General features: G+C 46.4%; 1 protein-coding gene and 1 long non-coding RNA gene across 5 annotated transcripts in view; one reads left to right on the forward strand and one right to left on the reverse strand.

Annotated features, from left to right (window-relative positions):
- Nucleotides 1-485: 485 nt before the first annotated feature.
- Nucleotides 486-6,189, reverse strand: LOC111772601 (uncharacterized). The gene is made up of 3 exons (XR_002806608.2): nt 6,093-6,189; nt 5,213-5,479; nt 486-1,796 (listed from the first exon to the last, which is right to left on the reverse strand). It is a non-coding gene; the product is annotated as an uncharacterized lncRNA (long non-coding RNA).
- Nucleotides 4,770-22,320, forward strand: part of PPA2 (inorganic pyrophosphatase 2) — an 80,749-nt gene continuing 63,198 nt past the window's right edge. The window contains exon 1 of one of the 4 annotated variants that reach the window (XM_070259821.1): nt 4,770-5,266. In XM_070259821.1, coding sequence (XP_070115922.1) covers nt 5,242-5,266 — 25 coding nt within the window. In that variant the 5' untranslated portion in view covers nt 4,770-5,241. Of the gene's footprint in view, nt 5,267-5,539; nt 5,792-22,320 lie in introns of those variants that run through there. The other 3 variants (XM_070259820.1, XM_023636790.2, XM_070259819.1) reach the window with 3 other exon arrangements.

Below are 22,320 nucleotides of genomic sequence, written 5' to 3' on the forward strand. Positions count from 1 at the left end.
GCTGTGGCAGGCAACTCACACAGAAAGTGGAGGAAGATGGGCACAGATGTTAGCTCAGGGCTAATCTTCCTCAGCAAAAAGAAAAAAAAGACAAAATATTCTCAATCATAATAAAGAAGAGTACACTAGAATCTCTGAAAGTGTGAAACTGTCCATGGAATGCCCACAGGGGAACTTGATTCTGCATAACATGAATTGGTTAATGATTTTGCATACGAGGCTACAGAAGTGCAGGGTAGGTCCGGGCTGAAGCAGGAGCAGTTCCAGCGAAGCACGAATGCCTGTTATGAATGCAGCATCGAAGGGACTAGTGGCACTTTCACAGGCACTACACATCAGGAAGTTAAAATGAAACATGATTTTCAGTAGATGATAAAGGAAAATACAGTTAATAACCAGAGAAAAGGAATGATATATTTTTCTAAATTTAAATTACCACATTAGGTATTGTTTGAAAAGATCTTGAGGTGTTAAGTCTCTTTGAATCATTTTAATTTTATCAACTTTATTTTTTTAGAGCAGTTTTAGGTTCACAGCAAAACTGAGCAGAAGGTGCAGAGGCTTTCCTTACACCCCGTACCCCACGTGTGCACAGTCTCCCCACGATCAACAGCCCTCGTCAGGGTGTACGTTCGTCACAATCGAACCTGTATCGACACATCATTATCACATGAATTCCTTAGTTTACACAGGGGTTCACACTTGGTGTTGTACACTCTGTTGGTCTGGACAAATGTATACTGACACGTCTCCATCACGTGGCCTCCTGCAGAGAAGTTCTGCGCTCTGTCTGTTCATCCCTCCCCCGCCTCCAACCCCTGACAGCCACCGATCGTTTTACTTTCTCCATAGTTTTGCCTTTTCCAGAATGTTGTGGAGTTGGAATCACGTAGTATTCAGCCTTTTCAGATTGGCTTCTCTCGCCTAGTAATATGCATTTAAAGTTTCTGCATGTCTTTTCACGGCTTGACAGCGCATTTCCTTTTTAGCCCTGAACAGTCTTCCATTGTCTGGAGGGACCACAGTTTATCTACCTATTCACCCACTGAACACGTCGGCTGCTTCCCAGTTTGGACAATTATGAATAAGGCTTCTATAAATGTCGATGTGCAGGTTTTCGCTTGGACGAAAAGTTTTCAGTTCATTTTGGTGAATACCAAGGAGTGCAATTGCTGGCTCGTGTGCTAAGAGTATGTTCAGTCTTGTAAGAAACTGCCAAACTGTCTTCCAGAGCGGCGGCAGCATTTCCCATTCGCACCAGCAGTGAGTGAGCGCTCCTGCTGCCCCACATCCTCGAAGCGTTTGGTGCTGTCAGTGCTCTGGATGTTAGCCGTTCTAATAGATGTAGAGTGGCATCTCGTTGTTTTAATGTGAATTTCCCTATGACATAGGATGTTGAGCATCTTTTCACGTGCTTGTCTGCCATCTATACATCTTCTTTGGTCAGGTATCTGTTCAGATCTTTTCCCCATTGTTTAATTGGGTTGTTTGTTTTCTTATTGTTGAGTTTTTAGAGGTCTTTGTATATTTTGGATACCAGTCTTTTGTTAGATATGTCTTTGGTAAAGGTTTTCTGCCAGTGTGCTTAAAATTTCAACTAAAATTCTCTCTTAATATCATCTTAGTTGGTTTTTAAAGTTGAACTTATTACATATTTTTTCTCACTACTACAAGTAACTTCTTACTTTAAATACTTCATAAGTAACAGTTCATATAATATCTTCACAGTATTTTTGCATGAAATTGTATAGGTAGTAAAGGGGGCCTTCAGTTAGGACTTCTCCTAAGTTATTTTCCTAGGCAAGAAGAAAAAAATTAAGATTAGAATTAAGTTCAGCTGGGAGAACCAGAAAACAAAAACAAAAACAGAATATTAGTGGCTTAAATAGGACAGGTGTTCATCTCTCTCATGTGAAAGTCCAAAGGCTTGTGTTCTAGCTCTACGGCTGCTCTGCTCCACAAGGCCTCTGGGGTGCACGCTTCTTCCTGCTCGCAGCCCCGCTCAGCCTTGTCTTCACGGGCAAGGTGGGTCCAAGTGCCAGGCAGCAGAATGCAGGGAACAACGTGGAGGGAGAGGCAGAGAGTAAGCCAACTGCCTCCCTTCCCCCCAGCTTTATTGAGATATCATTGACATGTAACATTGTGTAAGTTGAAGTTGCACAATATGATGATTTGATACATGTATATGTTGTGAAATGATTACAATAAAATGTCCTTCAACTGACATAATTACCTTTCGCGGCCGTGTGTGTAGGGAGAACATTTAAGATCTACTCTCCCAACAAACTTCAAGTATACAGTAGAGTATCGTTAACTATAGTCACCATGCTGTACGTCCTCAGAATTTATTCATCTTAAAACTGTAAGTCTGTACCCTTTGACCAACATCTCCCCATTTCCCCCACACCCCACCCCCTGGCAACCACCATTCTATTCTGTTTCAATGAGTTTGGTTTTTTAAAAAATTTTTAATATTCCAAGTATAAGTGAGATCATACAGTATTTGTCTTTCTCTGACTTATTTCACTTAGCATAATAACCTCAAGTTCCATCCATATTGTCGCAAATGGCAGGATTTCCTTCTTTCTCATGGCTAAGTAATATTCCATTGTATATATACCACATCTTCTTAAGGAATGTTCCTAGATTTTGTCCCATTGGTGGACTTTACTTACATGGCCACACCTATTGCAAGGGAGGCTGGCAAGTGTAGTTTGTATTCAGGGCAGCCCAAAATTCGTTTGCTATAAGAGAAGAGGAGTATTGATACTGGGGGACAACTTCAGGCTCTGTCACCGACAACGTACTCAATCTCTTTGCAGTCTTTTTCACTATTTGCTCTTTCCTTCTTTTACCCATTTTTAAATTAGGTTGTTTGTTTTCTTACTTTTGATTTTTAAGATTTCTTTGTATGTTTTGATAACAGTTCTTTATCAGATATATCTTTTGCAGATATTTTCTCCCAGTCTGTGGCTTGTCTTATTCTCTTGAGGTATCATTGATTTTACTAAGAAAAATAAATTCACTACAGCATTGAATTTAATATAGTATAGTGTAATATAATATTTTAAGATCTAAAGTTAGCAGACAAAGCTCCTGTTGTTTTGTTGTATTGTGATAATAACTTTGTTTCTCAATAGAATAATAGTATTTAAATGAGAAATGACAGAATTTTTACATGTATTTAGAAAGAAAAAATGTGGCTGACAAATAGTGGATGAACATGAACTCTAAGTAACATTTATAAATATTTTTGGAACATTTATTTGATAATATGATGGATATTTTAAATGTTTGACAACATGAGCATATTTTTAAAGTTGCCCCTTTGGATAAAGTATTCAAAAGGCCAGTGAAATATCACAGTCTGTGTGTCTCTAAACAGATAAATGAGAAAATGTTATAAGTTGTTTTAAAATTCTCATTGCTTTTATTGAATACTGCTTTATATCACAGCCCTGCCCCCAATGTTAGCTATTGGTTAGCAAGCATGAGCAATGGCAATTAGCAATTTTTAAAATTTGCTTTTTTATCATTTTGTAGGTAAGGATAATAATTCATTTTAGAGACATATTCTGCTTTTATAAAAGTTAACACACAAATGACTACTCCACAATTTTAAAATTCTTTTATTCCCTGTTAGGATAATCCAGCCTTTCGGAAAACGACAACTATAACCGTGGTAGATTTTGTGAGATGCTTGCCAATGCTAACCGCAGAAGCAGAACCAGCACCCTGGCTATCTGATGCTGCTCCAGCTCCAGCTCCCGGCTCCACTGCAGGTTCCCAGTTGTGGTCGCTGGACGTGCGGCTCTAATGAAGGACCTTTTGCTTCAGCCATCAGCCTCTCCAGGGGTGGCCTTAGCTGCTTTGCCCATCATGCCCCCCTGCAGGGACCCCACATCCAATCACTGGGCTTATAAAGGCCTGGCAATTTTGGCCCTACACTGGACAACTGTAACTGGCCATCCAAGCCACCACTGTTGGCAGAGACATTTTAGGATCTGTAAAGGAAGTAGAGAGTCCACGTGGTCAGCGACAACGCCTCCTAGCGACCCTTTCTGGAACTGGTGTAGACCCGTCTTCTAATTTTAACTACCATGGATAGCGGGAGATGCTGAAAGAACCAGGTGCCAGAGAGGAAGAATGTGGAGCCTGTCCACAACTGCAGTAGAAATATGTAGAGTTCTCATAGACCTTTCCAAAAGAATTGCACTACAGGGAAAGAGAACAACATCTGTGGCAGACCACTGATTGTTCTCCAATATTTATTTCTCCCCTCTTGTGTAGTAGCACGGCTCCTATTTTTCATCTGGGCCCGTGACCACCCAGAGCAAGAAGTTACCTAGTTTAGACCAGAATGAGATCTGTACTCGTGACTTAATTACTATAAATTAGCTAACAAAATCTGCATAAAGATGTTTGTCTTATCTTGTAAGAGCCAGGATTTTAAGTTAGAATTATATTCTTATAATTATTATATTGTATACCAATTTTTATTACAGTATGTTGAGATTATTATTTTAAAAATGCCTTCTCTTTTAACTAAAACCATTTTACTCAGTTTTTGATATGATCATTAGGCATTTTTTTTTGCCTCTTTCTGTAAAATTGCTACTCCTCTTGCTTTCAGTTTATAGACGGGATCACTGAAATACTTAATTGTCTTTAAAAGTTTTAACTTGTAATTAAAAAAATCTTATTCCCTGCTCTCTTCTGGATTCTTCACTCCGATTTGCTGTGAGCAGTGATCTTCCAACCTGACAGCAGGTCGTCAGTGATGGGCCTGAGAAGGTGGAGGAAGTCCATTTGGGGAGATGAGGAAAGCCTAGGAAGAAGTGGAGACAGTGCCCATGGACCACTGCTTGCACGAGTTTTCTGGAAAGTCGATAACGAGAATTTCATACGCCGATGAGAGAGGTTAGGTAGAGAGGCAGTTCCCGGCGCAATTTAACTCAACGACAAATGAGCCATCGTCATATTCAGGCCTGGTGCCGCGACCGACAAGGATGCTGAGCTGAAGTTCCCGGCACGTTAACAACCCACGGGTTGGTCAGGGTGACGTGGGCAAGATGACAGTCAGAAACACACAGGGACGGTACCATGTGCCACTGCAGCGTGAACACGTAAGAGCAAGAAGGGACACGTGCGCCCTGCTTGGCTGCACAGGACAGGGCTTCGTGGAGGACTGGCATTCGAGGAGGTCACTTACCGTGTCTTGCTGTACGTCAGGTCAAGGTCATGTCTTCGCAAGGAGGCCTGATGGGTACGCCACGGGGACAGATGCCGTAGTGTGCGCGCGCCCGCCCAGTGTCCACGTGGGACGGGATCTAGCGCAGAGGCGCACGGAGCGGGGACCGTCAGGGCCCCATCCTTACCGCGAACGTCCCGTCCGGACAGCGGGCGCAGGCGGGGCCGTGAGGGACGCAGGCGCGGGTGCGCACGTGCGCGGCGGCGGGCTCGCGGGCGGCGCCTCGTCCTGCGGGTCCCGGCGCGGTGGCGGGCCGCCTCGGGGCTCGGGGCGGGGTGTGAGCAAGCGCCTCGGACGGCAGGGGGCGCAGGCGGGCCGGCTCCTCGGGCGCGCAGACTCCCGGACGGCGGCTCCTCGGGGCGGCGGGCGCACCGGCCACTCCCCTCGCCGCCATGCGCGCGCTGCTGCGGCTGCTGCGGCCCCGGCGCCCCGCCGCCCGCCCCCCGGGCCCCGCGCTCCGGGCCCCGCGCCGCGCCATGGCCGGGTACGGCACGGAGGAGCGCGGCCGGCCCGGCGAGCCCGGCTACCGCCTCTTCTTCAGTGAGTACGGGGCTCCGTCCCCGCGTCCGTCCCTCTGTCCGTCCTTCCGTCCCCGGGCCCGCCCCTCCGCCGCGCGGTCCAGCCTCGGGAGCCCGCGAGGGGACGGCGGCTGAGTGCCGGGGCGCGGGGAGGGGGGCGCCGTGCCGTGTCGTGCGGGGCCGCCCTGGGCCTCCCGGGTCCCCTCGCCCGCCGCCCGGTCGGCTCCCTGGGATAAGGCCCGCCCCCTCCCCCGGTCACTGGGGCCGCCCTGCGTGGTGGGAAGGCCCAGCGGCCCGTCACCTTGGCCCCGCCCGCAGGTGACCTGCGCCCTGTGCCCTCTGCTTGGCGCCCCGAGACCCAGAACGTCCGCGGGTGCGCCTCCCCGCCGCCATCCTCCCGGCATCCTCCCTCCTCCGGGGACAGGCCCGCCCCCATCCTCCCGCCTCCATCCCCCGGGGACACCGGGCCAGTCCCCGTCTTCCCCGCCTCCTCCCGGGGACAGACCCGCCCCCATCCTCCCCGCCTCCTCCCGGGGCCAGACCCGCCCCCATCCTCCCCGCCTCCTCCTGGGGCCAGACCCGCCCCCATCCTCCCCGCCTCCTACCGGGGCCAGACCCGCCCCCATCCCCCCACGCCTCCATCCGCCGGGGACACGGGCCCGCCTGCATCCTCCCCGCCTCCTCCCTCCTCCTGGGGACAGACCCGCCCCCATCCTCTCGCGTCCATTCCCCGGGGACACGGGCACGCCCCCATTCTGCCGGGGACAGACCCGCCCTGCGCGGCCGCAGCGGCCCCCGGGTCCAGTCACCCCCCAGCCGCCCCGCCGGGCCCTCGAGGCGACCCGGTTTCCCGTCCGAGCGGCGGGGCTGCGGGAACCCGGGGAGGCGGCGGTGAGCCCGCCTCACAGGCCGGCCGGGTGGAGGCTACTGCCGTGCCCGCGGCCGCTGTGGACCTCTGTGCCTGCAGAGCGGCCACAGCAGGGTCCCGCCTGAGCTTGGGGTCCAGGGGGATTCGATGAGAGGGAAAACCGAGCTGCCTAACGTCTTGGGATTATAATGCAGCTGGTACTCACATTCCTATTTTCTTCAAAATTGGTTGCTTCGTGTCTAGACTACATGTTCTCTCATCCTTGTTTGGTCAGGACCGATCAGGTGGTGGGGAGCCCTGAACTGGAAGTCCCAAATTCCCAAATGGGTTGTGTTCCAAAAGGTTACCATGTGGTGATATTGGGAACAGTTTTCTGTAGAAACAGCCTTTCAAAGTGACAGCCAGGTTTTTAAGCTGATGAAAGCTTGTCTAACGCATATGTGGGGAAAGAATTCTAGATTTGCATAAGTACAGTGATTAATCACAGACAAAATAGTCGGTAGATACTAGGGGGTGTGCTGGATGCTGCTGGGCGGGGTACTGCCCTCAGGAGATTCGTAGCTTCTGCAGTAGTTAAGGGAAGTATAGAGGCACTGGAAACATTCTGCTTGGAGGCTGGTTGGGAGAGAGCAGTCCAAAGGAGCCTGGAGCATGTGGGGCGCGCCCGACCCCGCTGGCTCTGGAATGGGGAGTCCTTGCCCTCGCCCTGCAGAGCCCTGAACTCTGGCGCAGTGCTTCGCAGGTGGTTGCCGTGTCTCTTTCCCCCAGGCCCGTGTCTTTGGCTCTGAACTGCAGCAGCTGACCTGGCGGTGGCCTTCAAGACCTTCTCTGAATGACTAACGGATCTCCCCAGTCTCTGTTGGGGCAGTCCTCCGTTAGGGCATTTCTGGGGTCTGTTGGCCTCTTGCCCTGGTCTGTTTCTTCAGCTACAAGTATATTCCAAACTTGTGATTTTGCTGTGACTAGAATGCCACAAATAAAATACTTTTTCACTCAGTTGGGGTAAATGGCAGAAGAGAAGAAAAAAGGTTTTTTTGAGGTAAATGGGCAAGAATTGGGAGAAAGGGAAGTGTGCTTTGGGGAGCTGCCAGGCCATGAGATGGTCATTGGAAGGTGGGGCGGGTTCAGCAGTTGCTGAGATGAACACGAGATGGCATGCTTGGCCCAGGACTGTGGACCCCAACGCGGGGCGCGGGACCAGGGGCAAACGGGGAGCAAGGTGCTCTGAGTAACCGTGTCACTGTTGGATGTCTCTGGCTCTGGCAGTGTCTGTGCGGTCCTGGGGCGCACTTCTGGCTCACTGCAGAGAAGAACGTGCCTATGGGACTGCTTGGCCCAACTGTGTTACTCAGCGTTATTACAGTGGAATCGTTTCCAGATGCATCCCAAGTCTCTGAGAGGCGAGTGCAGTGGGAGGGGGACCATTTTTGAGCTCCTTTTCTGTAAACGGTTTCTCTTCACTGCCATTCAGAAGAGTCAGAATGATTCATGTAACACTTCTTTCCTGTTATTTGGTGTTGAAGGTTGTAGAAATAGTTAGTACTGGAGTGAGACCGGATGACGGAGGGAAAGAGCATCCTGGTGGAGTGCTCAGGCCTCCTCGGGGCGGCCCTGGCCCCGTTAGTGACTGTGTGTGGCCTTGAGGAGTCACTTAATCTCTGTACCTTGTTTGATGAAATCATTGAAAGAGGAGATTGGGCTGGATGACCCTTTTCCAGACTGTGCCTAGTCGAGCACAAGCATCCCATGGGTGTTGTCAGGTTTTCTTTAAACAAAGGGCTTCATGGTTTAAGAGATTAGCCGAACACTCCATTTTATCACCTTCTCAGAGAGTCACAATGTGCCTATTAAAGTTCTGGGAAATTCTGATGGAAAGTGACTTGTCCCACAGTTTTGAACCCCAGGGCCCCAGTTCTCAGAATATTTGTTAGCATCTTAGTGACCCTAGAGTTTCGTGAAGTTCAGTTTGGGAAGTGCTGGATGAGATGACTTCTGAAGATTCCAGAAGCAAGTGTGTCTTGGAAATTGTTCTAGATTAATTGTCAAGCGCTTAGGTTGTAAGTCTGGCTTGACTATCTTGGGTGTCACTTGACAGCCCTTAGCTCAGTTTTTCTGTCTGTAAAATGAGGACAGCAGTTATAATTCTATAGAATTACTGGGGCAGTTAAATGAGACCGTGTGTACAGGTTATCAGTAGATAATCTTTGGTAGCGTGGTAGGCATTTAATATATGTTCTTTTTCCCCTTTTACTTTAAGACCTGAGATCAAAAATTCTCATTGTTACGATCTGTGGAGGGCAACAGCAAGGGGATGTGGATAAAATTGAGTATTTTGAATATGTCCCAGTGAATAATTCCTGGTTCTCAGAGTTTTGATGGTTACTGCCCTGCAGTCTCTGAATTAATTGTGAAATCATAATGAAGTTAGACTTGTTTACGTGGGGCCACAAACAGCACTGCACGTCAGTGTTCCTTGGATAGCCTGCATGTTTTTGTTTGTTTTGTTTTGTTAGTAACTTGAAGGATCACTATTTTAGTTTTTTACACTTTTCGTAAAGGATGAGGAGAAGCTGTGCTTGTCGTAGTTTGGATTCTGTTGCTGTGGGGTGGGCGGCTGGTGATGACAGAGAAACTTAGAGACTGTGCTGTGGATGGTTCAGGTTGCTTTCATTTAGCATGAGAATGAGTCACCCAGTTCTTTAACAATGAACTGATCTGATCATTCACAGTAAGCATATGCTTATGTTGAAGTTACTACAGGTTTTCTAAGTACATCATTTGTGTAGCAGGTGGAATCTGCTGTTGAATATATCATACATTTGGACCTAATAAAATTTCCTGTGAATAATCCATAAAATACGTGTTCGAGTCTTAAATATATGAGTTCCTGCAACTTTTCTTTAGATTGGCTTGTATCGTAGAATTTGAGTTGATGCAACAGAAAGTAATGGTTATTGTGTGAACATAGAAAAGTTACTTACGTTTGTTTGATTTTCATCATAGCTAACGCTTCCAGTAGAATCTCTACGAATGGTTTTAGCAATGTAGCATGTAATCTAATAGTATGTTGGTACTTGGCATAACGTGTAGCTATTTGGCATATATACATATAATCAGATATGGTTTTCTCATTCCGTTAAATTCTCTCACCCAATAGTACAAGTAATAAACTTTCATCCCGATAGGACTTGCTGTTATGAGAGAAAAACATACAGTCAGCCCTCCGTATCCGCGGGTTCTGCATCCGAGGATTCAACCAACCCGGATCCTGTGTGTAGTGCTGTGTTTACCATCTGCCGTTGGTTGAATGTGAGGATGCGGAACCAGCAGACACAGAGGGCTGACTAAGGGACTTGAGCGTCCACGGCTTTCGGTATCCACGTGGAGTGGTGAGGGGGTCCTGGAACCAATCCCACGCAGGTATGAGGGACGATTGTGTAGATAACGTACAAAATGATGGAGTAAAGTCTCCTTTCAGTCCAGTTGAAGGGCGAGCTTTGACACTGTTTGGCCGTATCCAGTGTACATTGATGGGCCTGATAGAGTTCGTTAGGTTATATCCTGTTAAAGTGACAGTAAGTGAATTAAAAAGGACAATCCTAAAACAGCAGACAGGGAGCCATCAGAGCTAGACATTTTGGAATACTATAAAAGGAGAACGGAGGGAGTTGTGGTTATTGATGGAGCAGCATGCAGGAAGTCCCTGCTCTGGCCTGTGCTCAGGGGCTGTACCAGTTTAGGAAGAAGCTGAACCGCTTTTCAGGACCTCGGAGGGCTCACAGACATGTTGGTGTGGGATGTGGAGGCTGACGCAGGGGGTGAAGTCAGGTTTTGTTATGGGATCGCACACGTAGCTTCACCGTGCAGGCTGGGGCTGAGAGGTGGTTAGCGCCTTCTGTAGGAAATGAAGATGTTGGAGGGAAGTAGGATGGCCCAGTGGTCTTGCTACCCCTGCAGAGCTCTGCGTCCTGGCAGTCAGGAACCCCCCACATGTCTCCGGGAGCTGGCCCTTCCACGAGGCTCTCCGTTGTGGGCACACATCAGGTGTTCTAGTCTCTTCTCCAGCGTAAACCAGATCATCAGGGACCAGCTTCAGGTGGACTTTGGTCACCGCACGCTCCCGGACTTTTGCTGTTGTCGAGGCCACCGTGACCTCTGTGCAGCAAACTCAGGCATCAGTTGTAAGTTCTCAGCTCGCAGGAGTTCCCAGCAGTGGTTTTTTTTTTTTTTTTTTTTTTATTAATGTTATGATAGATTACAACCTTGTGAGATTTCAGTTGTACATTTTTGTTAGTCATGTTGTGGGTACACCACTTCCCCCTCTGTGCCCTCCCCCCACCCCCCCTTTTCCCTGGTAACCACCGATCAGATCTCCTTATCAATATACTAAATTCCACCTATGAGTGGAGTCATATAGAGTTCGTCTTTCTCTGACTGGCTTATTTCACTTAACATAATACCCTCGAGGTCCATCCACGTTGTTGTGAATGGGCCAATTTTGTCTTTTTTTATGGCTGAGTAGTATTCCATTGTGTATATATACCACATCTTCTTTATCCAATCATCAGTTTCTGGGCATGTAGGCTGGTTCCACATCTTGGCTATTGTAAATAATGCTGCGATGAACATAGGGGTGCAACGGACTCTTGAGATTTCTGATATCAGGTTCTTAGGATAGATACCCAGTAATGGGATGGCTGGGTCATAGGGTATTTCTATTTTTAACTTTTTGAGAAATCTCCATACTGTTTTCCATAGTGGCTGTACCAGTTTGCATTCCCACCAACAGTGTATGAGGGTTCCTTTTTCTCCACAACCTCTCCCACATTTGTCACTCTTGGTTTTGGATGTTTTTGCCAATCTAACGGGTGTAAGGTGATATCTTAGTGTAGTTTTGATTTGCATTTCCCTGATGATTAGCGATGATGAACATCTTTTCATGTGTCTATTGGCCATATTCATATCTTCTTTTGAGAAATGTCTGTTCATGTCCTTTGCCCATTTTTTGATCGGGTTGTTTGTTTTTTTGTTGTTAAGCAGTGTGAGTTCTTTGTATATTATGGAGATTAACCCTTTGTCGGATAAGTGGCTTGTGAATATTTTTTCCCAATTAGTGAGCTGTTTTTTTGTTTCAATCCTGTTTTCCCTTGCCTTGAAGAAGATCTTTAGTCTGATGAAGTCCCATTTGTTTATTCTTTCTATTGTTTCCCTCAACTGAGGAGTTACAGTGTCCGAAAAGATTCTTTTGAAACTGATGTCAAAGAGTGTACTGCCTATATTCTCTTCCAAAAGACTTATTGTCTCAGGCCTAATCTTTAGGTCTTTGATCCATTTTGAGTTTATTTTGGTGTGTGGAGAAAAAGACTGGTCAATTTTCAATCTTTTGCATGTGGCTGTCCAGTTTTCCCAGCACCATTTGTTGAAGAGACTTTCTTTTCTCCATTGTAGGCCCTCTGCTCCTTTGTCAAAGATTAGCTGTCCATAGATGTGTGGTTTTATCTCTGGGCTTTCAATTCTGTTCCATTGATCTGTGGACCTGTTTTTGTACCAGTACCATGCTGTTGTGATCACTGTAGCTTTGTAGTATGTTTTGAAATCGGGGATTGTGATTCCGCCGGCTTTGTTTTTCTTGTTCAGGATTGCTTTAGCAATTCGCGGTCTTTTGTTGCCCCATATGAATTTTAGGATTGTTTGTTCAATACCTGTGAAGAATGTTCTTGGGATTCTGATTGGGATAGCATTGAATCTGTATATTGCTTTAGGTAGTATGGACATTTTAACTATGTTTATTCTTCCAATCCATGTGCAAGGAATGTCTTTCCATCTCTTTATGTCATCGTCAGTTTCTTTCAAGAAAGTCTTGTAGTTTTCATTGTATAGATCCTTCACTTCCTTGGTTAAGTTTATCCCAAGGTATTTTATTCTTTTCGTTGTGATTGTGAATGGGATTGAGTTCTTGAGTTCTTTTTCTGTTAGTTCATTGTTAGTGTATAGAAATGCTACTGATTTATGCACGTTAATTTTATACCCTGCTACTTTGCTGTAGTTGTTGATTATTTCTAATAGGTTTTCTGTGGATTCTTTGGGGTTTTCTATATATAAGATCATGTCGTCTGCAAACAACGAGAGTTTTACTTCTTCGTTACCTATTTGGATTCCTTTTATTTTTTTTTCCTGCCGAATTGCTCTGGCCAGCACCTCCAGTACTATGTTGAATAGGAGTGGTGAAAGTGGGCACCCTTGTCTTGTTCCTGTCCTCAGAGGGATGGCTTTCAGTTTTTGTCCATTGAGTATGATGTTGGCTGTGGGTCTATCATATATGGCCTTTATTATGTTGAGGTACTTTCCTTCTATACCCATTTTACTGAGGGTTTTTATCATAAATGGGTGTTGGATCTTGTCGAATGCTTTCTCTGCATCTATTGAGATGATCATGTGGTTTTTGTTTTTCATTTTGTTGATGTAGTGTATCACGTTGATTGACTTGCGGATGTTGAACCATCCCTGTGTCCCTGGTATAAATCCCACTTGATCATGGTGTATAATCTTTTTGATGTATTGCTGTAATCGGTTTGCCAAAATTTTGTTGAGGATTTTTGCATCTATGTTCATCAGTGATATCGGCCTGTAGTTCTCCTTCTTTGTGTTGTCCTTGTCAGGTTTGGGGATCAGGGTGATGTTGGCTTCATAGAATGTGTTAGGGAGTTCTCCATCTTTCTCAATTTTCTGGAACAGTTTGAGGAGAATAGGTATTAAGTCTTCTTTGAATGTTTGGTAGAATTCTCCAGAGAAGCCGTCTGGTCCTGGACTCTTATTTTTGGGGAGGTTTTTGATTACCGTTTCTATTTCCTTACTTGTGATTGGCCTATTCAGATTCTCCATTTCTTCCTGATTCAGTTTGGGGAGATTGTAGGAGTCTAGGAATTTGTCCATTTCTTCCAGGTTGTTCAATTTGTTGGCATATAGTTTTTCATAGTATTCTCTTATGATCTCTTGTATTTCATTGGTATCTGTTGTGATTTCTCCTCTGTCATTCCTAATTTTATTAATTTGCGATTTCTCTCTTCTTTTCTTGGTGAGTCTGGCTAGGGGTTTGTCAATTTTGTTAATTCTTTCGAAGAACCAACTCTTTGTTTCATTGATCCTTTCTATTGTCTTTTTTGTTTCAATATCGTTTATTTCTGCTCTTATTTTTATTATTTCCCTCCTTCTACTGACTCTGGGCTTTGTTTGTTCTTCTTTTTCTAGTTCTGTTAGGTGTCGTTTGAGGTTGCTTATGTGAGCTTTTTCTTGTTTAGTGAGGTGGGCCTGTATTGCGATGAATTTCCCTCTTAGGACTGCTTTTGCTGCATCCCAAATGTTTTGGTATGTCGTGTTCTCATTTTCATTAGTCTCCAGATAAAATTTGATTTCTTCTTTAATTTCTTCAATGATCCATTGTTTGTTGAGAAGCGTGTTGTTTAGTCTCCACATTTTTGCACCTTTCTCTGCTTTTTTCTTGTAGGTGATTTCTAGTTTAATAGCATTATGATCAGAAAAGATGCTTGATATTATTTCAACTCTCTTGTATTTATTGATGTTTGCTTTGGTTCCCAAAATATGGTCAATCCTTGAGAAAGTTCCATGTGCACTTGAGAAGAATGTGTAACCTGCTGTTTTTGGATGAAGTGTTCTATATATATCTATTAAGTCCATCTGGTCTAATTTTTCATTTAATTCTATTATTTCCTTGTTGATTTTCTGTCTGGATGTTCTGTCCATTGGTGTTAATGGTGTGTTGAGGTCCCCTACTATTATTGTATTGTTGTTGATGTCTTCTTTTAGTTCTATTAAGAGTTGCTTTACAAATTTTGGTGCTCCTGTGTTGGGTGCGTATATATTTATAAGTGTTATGTCTTCTTGGTGGAGCATCCCTTTTATCATTATATACTGTCCCTCTTTGTCTTTCTTTATCTGTTTTGCTTTGAAATCTACCTTGTCTGATATTAGTATAGCGACACCTGCTTTCTTTTGTTCATTATTAGCTTGGAGTATTGTTCTCCGTCCCTTCACTCTGAGTCTGTGTTTGTCTTTGGGGCTGAGGTGTGTTTCCTGGAGGCAGCATATTGTTGGATCTTGTTCTTTGATCCATCCTGCCACTCTGTGTCTTTTGATTGGGGAGTTCAATCCATTTACATTTAGAGTGATTATTGAGATGTGGGGGCCTACCACTACCATTTTGTGTCTTGTTTTCCGCTTTTCTTCAGTTTCCTTTGTTTCTTGTCCCATGGTTTAATCTGTTCTGATGTAGAGCTGCTACTCTCTGTTGTTGTCCTTCTACTTATCTCCTCTGCTCTTGGTTTTGTAGCCCCTTTCCTTTTTTGGATTTTTCAGGAATGAGGGTTTTCCTGAGGATTTCCTGAAGAGGAGGTTTTGTGGCAATGAACTCCCTTAATTTTTGTCTATCTGCGAAAGTTTTTTATTTCTCCATCGTATTTGAAGGATATTTTCACTGGGTAGAGAATTCTCGGCTATAGATTTTTGTCCTTCAGATTTTTGAATATATCATTCCACTCTCTTCTAGCCTGTAAAGTTTCTGCTGAGAAATCTGCTGATAGCCTGATGGGGGTTCCTTTGTAGGTTAGTTTCTTTTGCCTGGCTGTCCTTAGTATTTTCTCCTTGTCGTTGACTTTTGCTAGCTTCACTACTATATGCCGTGGAGTTGGTCTTCTTGCATTGATAAAGTTTGGAGATCTGTTGGCTTCTGTTACCTGAAGATCCATCTCCCTCACCAGATTAGGTAAGTTCTCAGCCATTATTTCTTTGAATAGGCTTTCTGCCCCTTTCTCCTTCTCTTCTCCCTCTGGTATACCTATAATCCTTACGTTGCATCTCCTAATTGTGTCTGATAATTCTCAGAGAGTTTCTTCATTTCTTTTTAGTCTTGCTTCTCTCTCCTCCTCTGCCTGCAGCAATTCTATATTGCCATCTTCCAAATTGCTAATTCTTTCCTCCATATTATCGGCCCTACTGTTCAGAGCATCTAGATTTTTCTTAATCTCCTCTATTGTGTTCTTCATTTCCAATATTTCTGTTTGGTTCTTCTTTATCGTATCAAACTCTTTTGTGATATAGCTCCTGAACTCGTTGAGTTGACGGTCAGAACTCTCTCTTAACTCATTGAGAATTTTAATGATGGCTGTTTTGAAGTCATCATCATTTAGGTTATATATCTCATTTTCTTTGGGATTGTTTTCTGTGTATTTGTTACTTTCTTTCTGTTCTGGAGATTTAATGTATTTTTTCATATTGCTTGATGTTGCTGATTTGTGCCTCCGCATGGAGATAGAGTTTAGTTGCTCCTTTCACTTGTTTCAGCTGCTGCGGTGGGGGAGCAGCTGTTTATACTTCACCAACCAGGAACCCTGTCCGCAGTTGCTAACTGGGCCTGGGCCCCTCCTCGTAGCCACAGTGGCCCTTTGGATTTCCTCCTCTGCTGTGGGGGCCGTCACAGGGGGGTTTCAGGCTGCTGGTGCCTACTGTTGTAGCCCACCTAGATGTGCTCTCTCCTTGGGGTCTGCAACGGTGTTATGGGCTTTTCCAGCGGCCAGGGGTGGGATCACTTATATTTGTCGCTCCGTTGCTGTCGGCACCCACAAAATCTCACTTGTCCTCTATGGGTCGCAGGAGAGCTATTGGCATCTTCTACAGTCTGTGGTTAGTTCACCTAGCTATGCTGCTTTTGCCCTGGGGTCTTCCAGCCTTGTGGCTGGTGGCTGGGTGCCTTCTACTGGTGCTGTGCAGAGGCTTTCCCTAAGGCTGCTGTGAGCCTGTAGGGTTTCCCCCTAGGCTACGAAGCTGGGTCTCTGGAACTCCCCCCAGCCCCAGTCCTCTCCGAGATCTCCGGCTATCCCTAGTCCCACGGGGCGGGCAACGGCAGCTGGGGGTCGCCCCGCCCTCTGGGATTCTCTCCGGGCCTCTCCCGGAGCCGTGAATGCTCGGAGTGGCCCCTCTGCTAATGGCAGACAGAGAGTTTTGTCTGCTGCCCAGGTGGAACTCCGGCGCTTCCCGTCCGGGTCGCAGAGCCAGCCTTTGAAACTTCCCCCAGCCCTGGTCCTCTCCGAGATCTCCGGCAATCCCTACTCCCACAGGGCGGGCAACGGCAGCTGGGAGACCTCCGTACCCTCAGTGACTCTCTCTGGGACCCTCTGGGCGCCGCGAACACCAGGCGGGGTCTCCCCGCCAATGGCGGGGAGAGATTCTCCCCGCGGGCTCAGGTGTGCAACTCCAAAGTTTCCCTCTGCGTTTAGGAGTAATTGCGGGGGGTTTAGGTAGGGTTCTGGTCACCTGTTTCCACCGTCGCTCCTCTGTTGTGTTCTCGCTCCTGCCCTAGATGTGTGTAGATCCTCTGGGGGCGTCCGTTGGAAGAAAGCCGCTTGCGGGTACTAGGCTGCTCGTCGGGGTCGGAGAGTTTTCACCTATTTCCGCATCCTCCCGGAGGAAAGTCCGTCCGCCTTCCGATGTATAGTCGCGTGGGTCTCTCAGACGTCCTGAGATGCTGTCTGGATATCCTTTGTCAAGTGATAAGTGTCCAAATAATTGTAGACTTGAAGGGGGAGAGACAAAGAGGACTACTCACGGCGCCATCTTGGATCTTCCCTCCCAACAGTGTTTTTTACAGTCGATCACTTTCTCTTCCTTGATTCACTTTTCTTCCCTTTTGCCTCTGGGACAACACTCTCTTACCCTATTTTGATGGCTTCTCCTTTGCATTCTCCCTTGCTGGGTCATTCTCGTATTTCTGAACTCTAACATTTGACATGCCCTAGGGCTCAGTCCCTAGCCCATTCTATCTGTTCTCTCTAAGGCAAGGTTGTAAAGGGTTGGATAGTAAGTAGGCTTTGCGGGACATGTGTTCTCTGTCACAGCTGCACAGCTCTGCCCATGTAGCACGAGAGCAGCCAGAGTGAACACCTGGGTGTGCTGTGTTCCAGCAAAACCTTATTTACAGCAGTAAAAACAGGCCATGGGCTGGACTTGACCAAGGGTCAGTGTGCAGGCCACTGTGATTGCTCCAGGTGATCCCATCCAGACCCATGGTGTTAGATGCATGTTGTCTGTGCCTCCCAGTCTCTTCTGGAACTGAGAGTTTCCGTGTCCGGCTTTCCACCTGTATCCCCACATGATGTCCAAGCAGCGTCTCAAGGTTCACACGATGGAACAGAACTCCTGCCTCTTCAGCCACTCATCCTCACATCTGTAACAGCAAACTTGGGATCATTCTTGTTGCCCCTCTTCCTGTTACTCCCCCCCCCCGGCCCCCCCCGCCCCGTTCTTCGGTCTCTCCCTTCAGCTCTGCTTTTGGAATGTGTCCAGAAGACAGTCACTCCTCTCCACGCCCACCTTGCTGCTTTATACTGGTCACCATCATCTTCCACTTGACCAGTTGCGGTAGCCTCCCGATTCCTCACTCGGCTTCCACTCTGTCTCCCATGGTCTGCTTTCCACACAGAAGTCACCTTGACCCTTTTAAAATGTGAGTCAGATCGTGTCCAGGCTCCGCTCAAAACCCCAGTGGCTTTCTATTTCACTCAAGATAAATTTTAAATGTCTACCGTAGTGTACAAGGTCCTGCGTATCCTCCCGGGGTGTCTGCTTGACCTTCTGACTCACTTCATTCGGGTCTGTGCTGCAACGTTGCATGTCACAGGGGTCCTCCCTGACCTTCCTTATCAGGTGTTACCCCTTCCGTCATTCACTCTTCTTACCCTGGTGTGTTTCCCTGTGTGGGTGTGTGGTGCCTAAAGCAGTATACACATGTTCCTTGTCTTTCTACCCCTACTGGGACAGAATAGCCCTAAGAGCAGAGACTTTGTATACCTGGTACCCAAAACAGTGCTCAGCATGAAGTATTTACTGAATGAATGAAGAAATAGAAAGAAACCTTATAAATTAAACAGGAAAAAAAAGTATACATTAAATGAGGGGGAAAAAGGAAAAGAAAGAATTTGAATTTTAAAAAGTCAAATGGGTGTCCTCCAAGATTTTAGAAGCTATTGCATTCGTTAAAAAGGAAGAAGAGGGTATGGAGAAAAGGCAGGCAAAGAAAAGATCTCTTGGAGATTAAAATGTGGTTGTCAGTACAAGGAGCTCAATACAAGGTGTGCTGGGTCGAATGGTGTTCTCTTGTTTTAAGTGACCAGGTTTGTGCTAATTTGTTATGGCAGGCCTACAAAACTAACACAGAAAAGTTAGAATATAAGGTAAAGAAATCTACCAGAAAAGAGTAAAAATGTCAAAGAGACAGAAGAGATAGAAAGAAGAAACATAGAGATTGAATCCAGGAAGTCCGACATTTGACAGTATGAGCTCCAGAAGGAAAGAGCAGATGAAGTGGAGAAGAAATTGTTTGATCTAGGAACTTAAGGACCCACGTGTTTTGAGTCCCAGACGCTTTACTGTGAAATCTCAGAAAACTGAGGCTGTAAAGAAGATCCTGAAAGTCCTGGGGCAGGGACAGAGGAAGGGGGGAGGATGGGGGCCGGGGCACCTGCAAGGGTGAGAATCGGACCCGAGTCTGACTCACAGCAACCTGAACACTCTCGACTGGTGCGGTGCCTTCAGAATTCTGAGAGTGAGCCATCGTCCTTGTAGAACTCTCCACCCAGACAGCCACGGACCGAGGATGAAGATTGGATAGAGACGTTTCAGACCTTTGAGGACCTGGGAAGTTTACCGCACATGTGCAGCCTTCTGACAGAACACAGGTTGGGGATGTGCTCCTGCAGAACAAGTGCGTCCACCAAAGAGGGTGAATGCGTGGCGTGCAGGAGACGGGCCTCCGCTGGAGACCACTGCAGAGTCGTAGATGCCAGGGAAGCGTCTGGACTGCAGCCTGAGGAGGGAGGTCCCACAGGAGCTGCAGGTAAGGAGGCTTCCATCGTTGCGATGGCGTCTGCAGGACCCTGGACTAACTTATAGATGGGGTTATGACCGACAGGGGAAGACAGGTAGTTAGAAGCACAGGTCACAACAGAAGCTGAGCAGGAAAGAGATTGAATCACAACGTTTCAGGTGGCCAAGAATCAGCACAGGGACAATGCTTCTCAAACCTGACGGAGCATGAGGATTATTTGGGGATGGCTGAAAAAAAATACAGATATTCGGATTTCTCTCCTTAGGATTCTGATTCCCTGGGTATGGGATCCAGAGATCTGTTTAACAAGCACTCCAGGTTTTCCTTAGGGAAGGCATAGAAAATTCAAAGCGATTATAGAACCGCTTATCAGCATTGAATGAAGAAATGAAAGTGCAGAAGACAAAAATAAGAAGAGAAGCATGAGGAAAGAGGTAAAAAGAGGTTCGTAGAGTCGAGAACATACGTTGGATAGAACCAGGAATAAAGCTACACAGTAGAGATTTGACAGGGATCAGTCAGAGTCAAATGAACTAAACTTAGTATTGGAATCAGAAAATAATGTCTAAAGTTGGTAAGTAGGAACAAATCCTCTAACCTACAGGAAGAGGCGGGGCTCTCTGGAGAGACGTGGGAACTGTTGAACATGAACGATGAACGTGCATTGCTTTGTTTAAACAACATATGTGTAAAAAAAAAAATTGGCAACAACACCTTGGTTTCAAGTCTAAGGAAACAACCAGCTGAGCTTCAGACAGGGAGGTTCCAGCGTGAGACGTGTGGCTGATTCCCGCCGAGGCTCTGAGCAAGGGCCGTCTCTGACGGGCGCCTCAGCCCGACGTCCTGAAGACATGCCTGCTGTGTGCGTGCCTGTGGCTCGTGTGTGAAGGGGATTGGCCCTTCTCTCGGGAGCCCCGGGGTGGAGGTCCGTCTTAAATCCACCTGAGAGAATCTCATGCCCTCTGAAGGAGCACCGTGGCGCCCTCAGCACCGACCCCGGAAGACCGGGCTCTGCTCCCTCCGTTTGCTCCAGGCCAAGGCTGGCTCTCTGCTTGTCCAGAGGACCCTGAGCTCAAAGGGACCGAGGCAGCTGCCGCCTGCGGTCCTGCCCTGTCTCACCGTGCGCGGAGCTCATGTTTAGGACTCTCCTATTCACGCATCTAGCGCGTTGCCTTTTACATGCCAAACTGTATTTGCTTAACTTGAGGAAATTGAGAAAATTAAGTTTTGGAAGAATTGAGTGACTTTATCAAGCTCAGTAACTAGAAGTCAGGCCCCTGGCCTCTGAGTTTATGGCTCTTCTGCGACTTTATTGGTATATTGCCCATAAAAGCTCTATCATTATCTGAGATCTAAGGCCATATTTTATTTTTATTTCTCCAGAAATAATTTTTTTTATCCTTTGTTCCTTCATTTTTATGTTTTTATTTATGCTATTTCCTGATCCAAATCGCTCCTTACTAGGTGTGCTGTGTGTCAGACATTTGCCCGTTTCTGCTCTTTGTACCTTCCAATATGGCAGCTAGGAAACAGTGTAGACGGGTCTGCTGCATCGCCTTGGGTTGGAATGTGATGCTTGGATCACCCCTGCAGAGGGGGGCCTTGGCGCGCTTCTCCATCTCCCGCTGCAGCCGTCTGGGCCTCGTCCGGTCCTGCCCTTTCCTCAGACTCCAGTAGCACACTCTTGCATCGCAGCAAGTCTGCGGGGTGTGTCCCCAGGTGGTGGGAGCCCTGGAGCTTCGGGGACATTACCATCACATGGGTGTGCCAGAGCTGCCCTCTCCTCCCACTTAGAAGACCGGGACGTTGACTGCCACGTGGGTGTGCCGGAGCTGCCCTCTCCTCCCTCTTAGAAGGCGGCCCAGCCCGCCTGTTGAGGTTCCTCTGCTGCCTTGATTTTAATAATGAACTTCTCTGGTTTGTGCAGCTCCAGGATCGTCAGAGCTGCCATGATTGTTAATCTCCATCACAGTGGTAGGTCCCAAATGTGACAACTGAAGGAATCCACTGAAGGATGGTATTTTTCTAATCCTCAGAATTCTGCTGTATCTTTGTAACTCAAAGCAGAGAATAGAATCACAGATTGGGGATTGTTCTTTGGAACAAGAGCTTCCATTTACACATTAATATATATTTTTCTTAACCTCCTATTTTTTTTCGCTCCATGTTTATTTACAAAATTACAGGCAGTAAAATTCACTCTTTTTTGTGAACAGTTCTGAGTCTTGATAGAAATATAGATGCGTTTTAATACCATCACAGACAAGGTACAGAACAGTCCACCACTCCAAAAAGAGTTTCCTGTGGGCACTCTTGAGAGTCAACCCCACCCTCTATGCGCGACCCCCAGCAGCCACTGACCTGCCCTTACCCCTGTAGTTTTGCCTTTTCTAGAATCATCTAAGTGGAACAGCGTCTGGCTTCTCTTCACTTCACCTGCTGCATTTTAGATTATTCGTTTGTTGTGTATATCAATCGTTGTTCCTTTTTATCGTGGACTAGTATACTACTGAGTAAAACATCATCGTGTGGGCGTAACGGAATTTGTGTATCCATCTACCAGTTGGGCATTTGCTCCCAGTTTTTGGTGGTTTTGAATAACGCCACTGTAAACATTTGCTTAGAGCTTTTGGGGTGAACATGAGTTTCATTTCTCTTGGTTCAGTATTTAGTAGTGGGATTTCTGCGTCCCATGGTTAAGTTTATGAGAAACTGGGAAACTGCCACACTCTTTTCCGTGACTCTACCATTTTCAATTCCCACCACTATATTTTGTTTTAATAGAAAA

This window comes from Equus caballus, chromosome 2 (genome assembly GCF_041296265.1).
Source record: "Equus caballus isolate H_3958 breed thoroughbred chromosome 2, TB-T2T, whole genome shotgun sequence".
NCBI classification, from domain to species: Eukaryota; Metazoa; Chordata; class Mammalia; order Perissodactyla; family Equidae; genus Equus; species Equus caballus.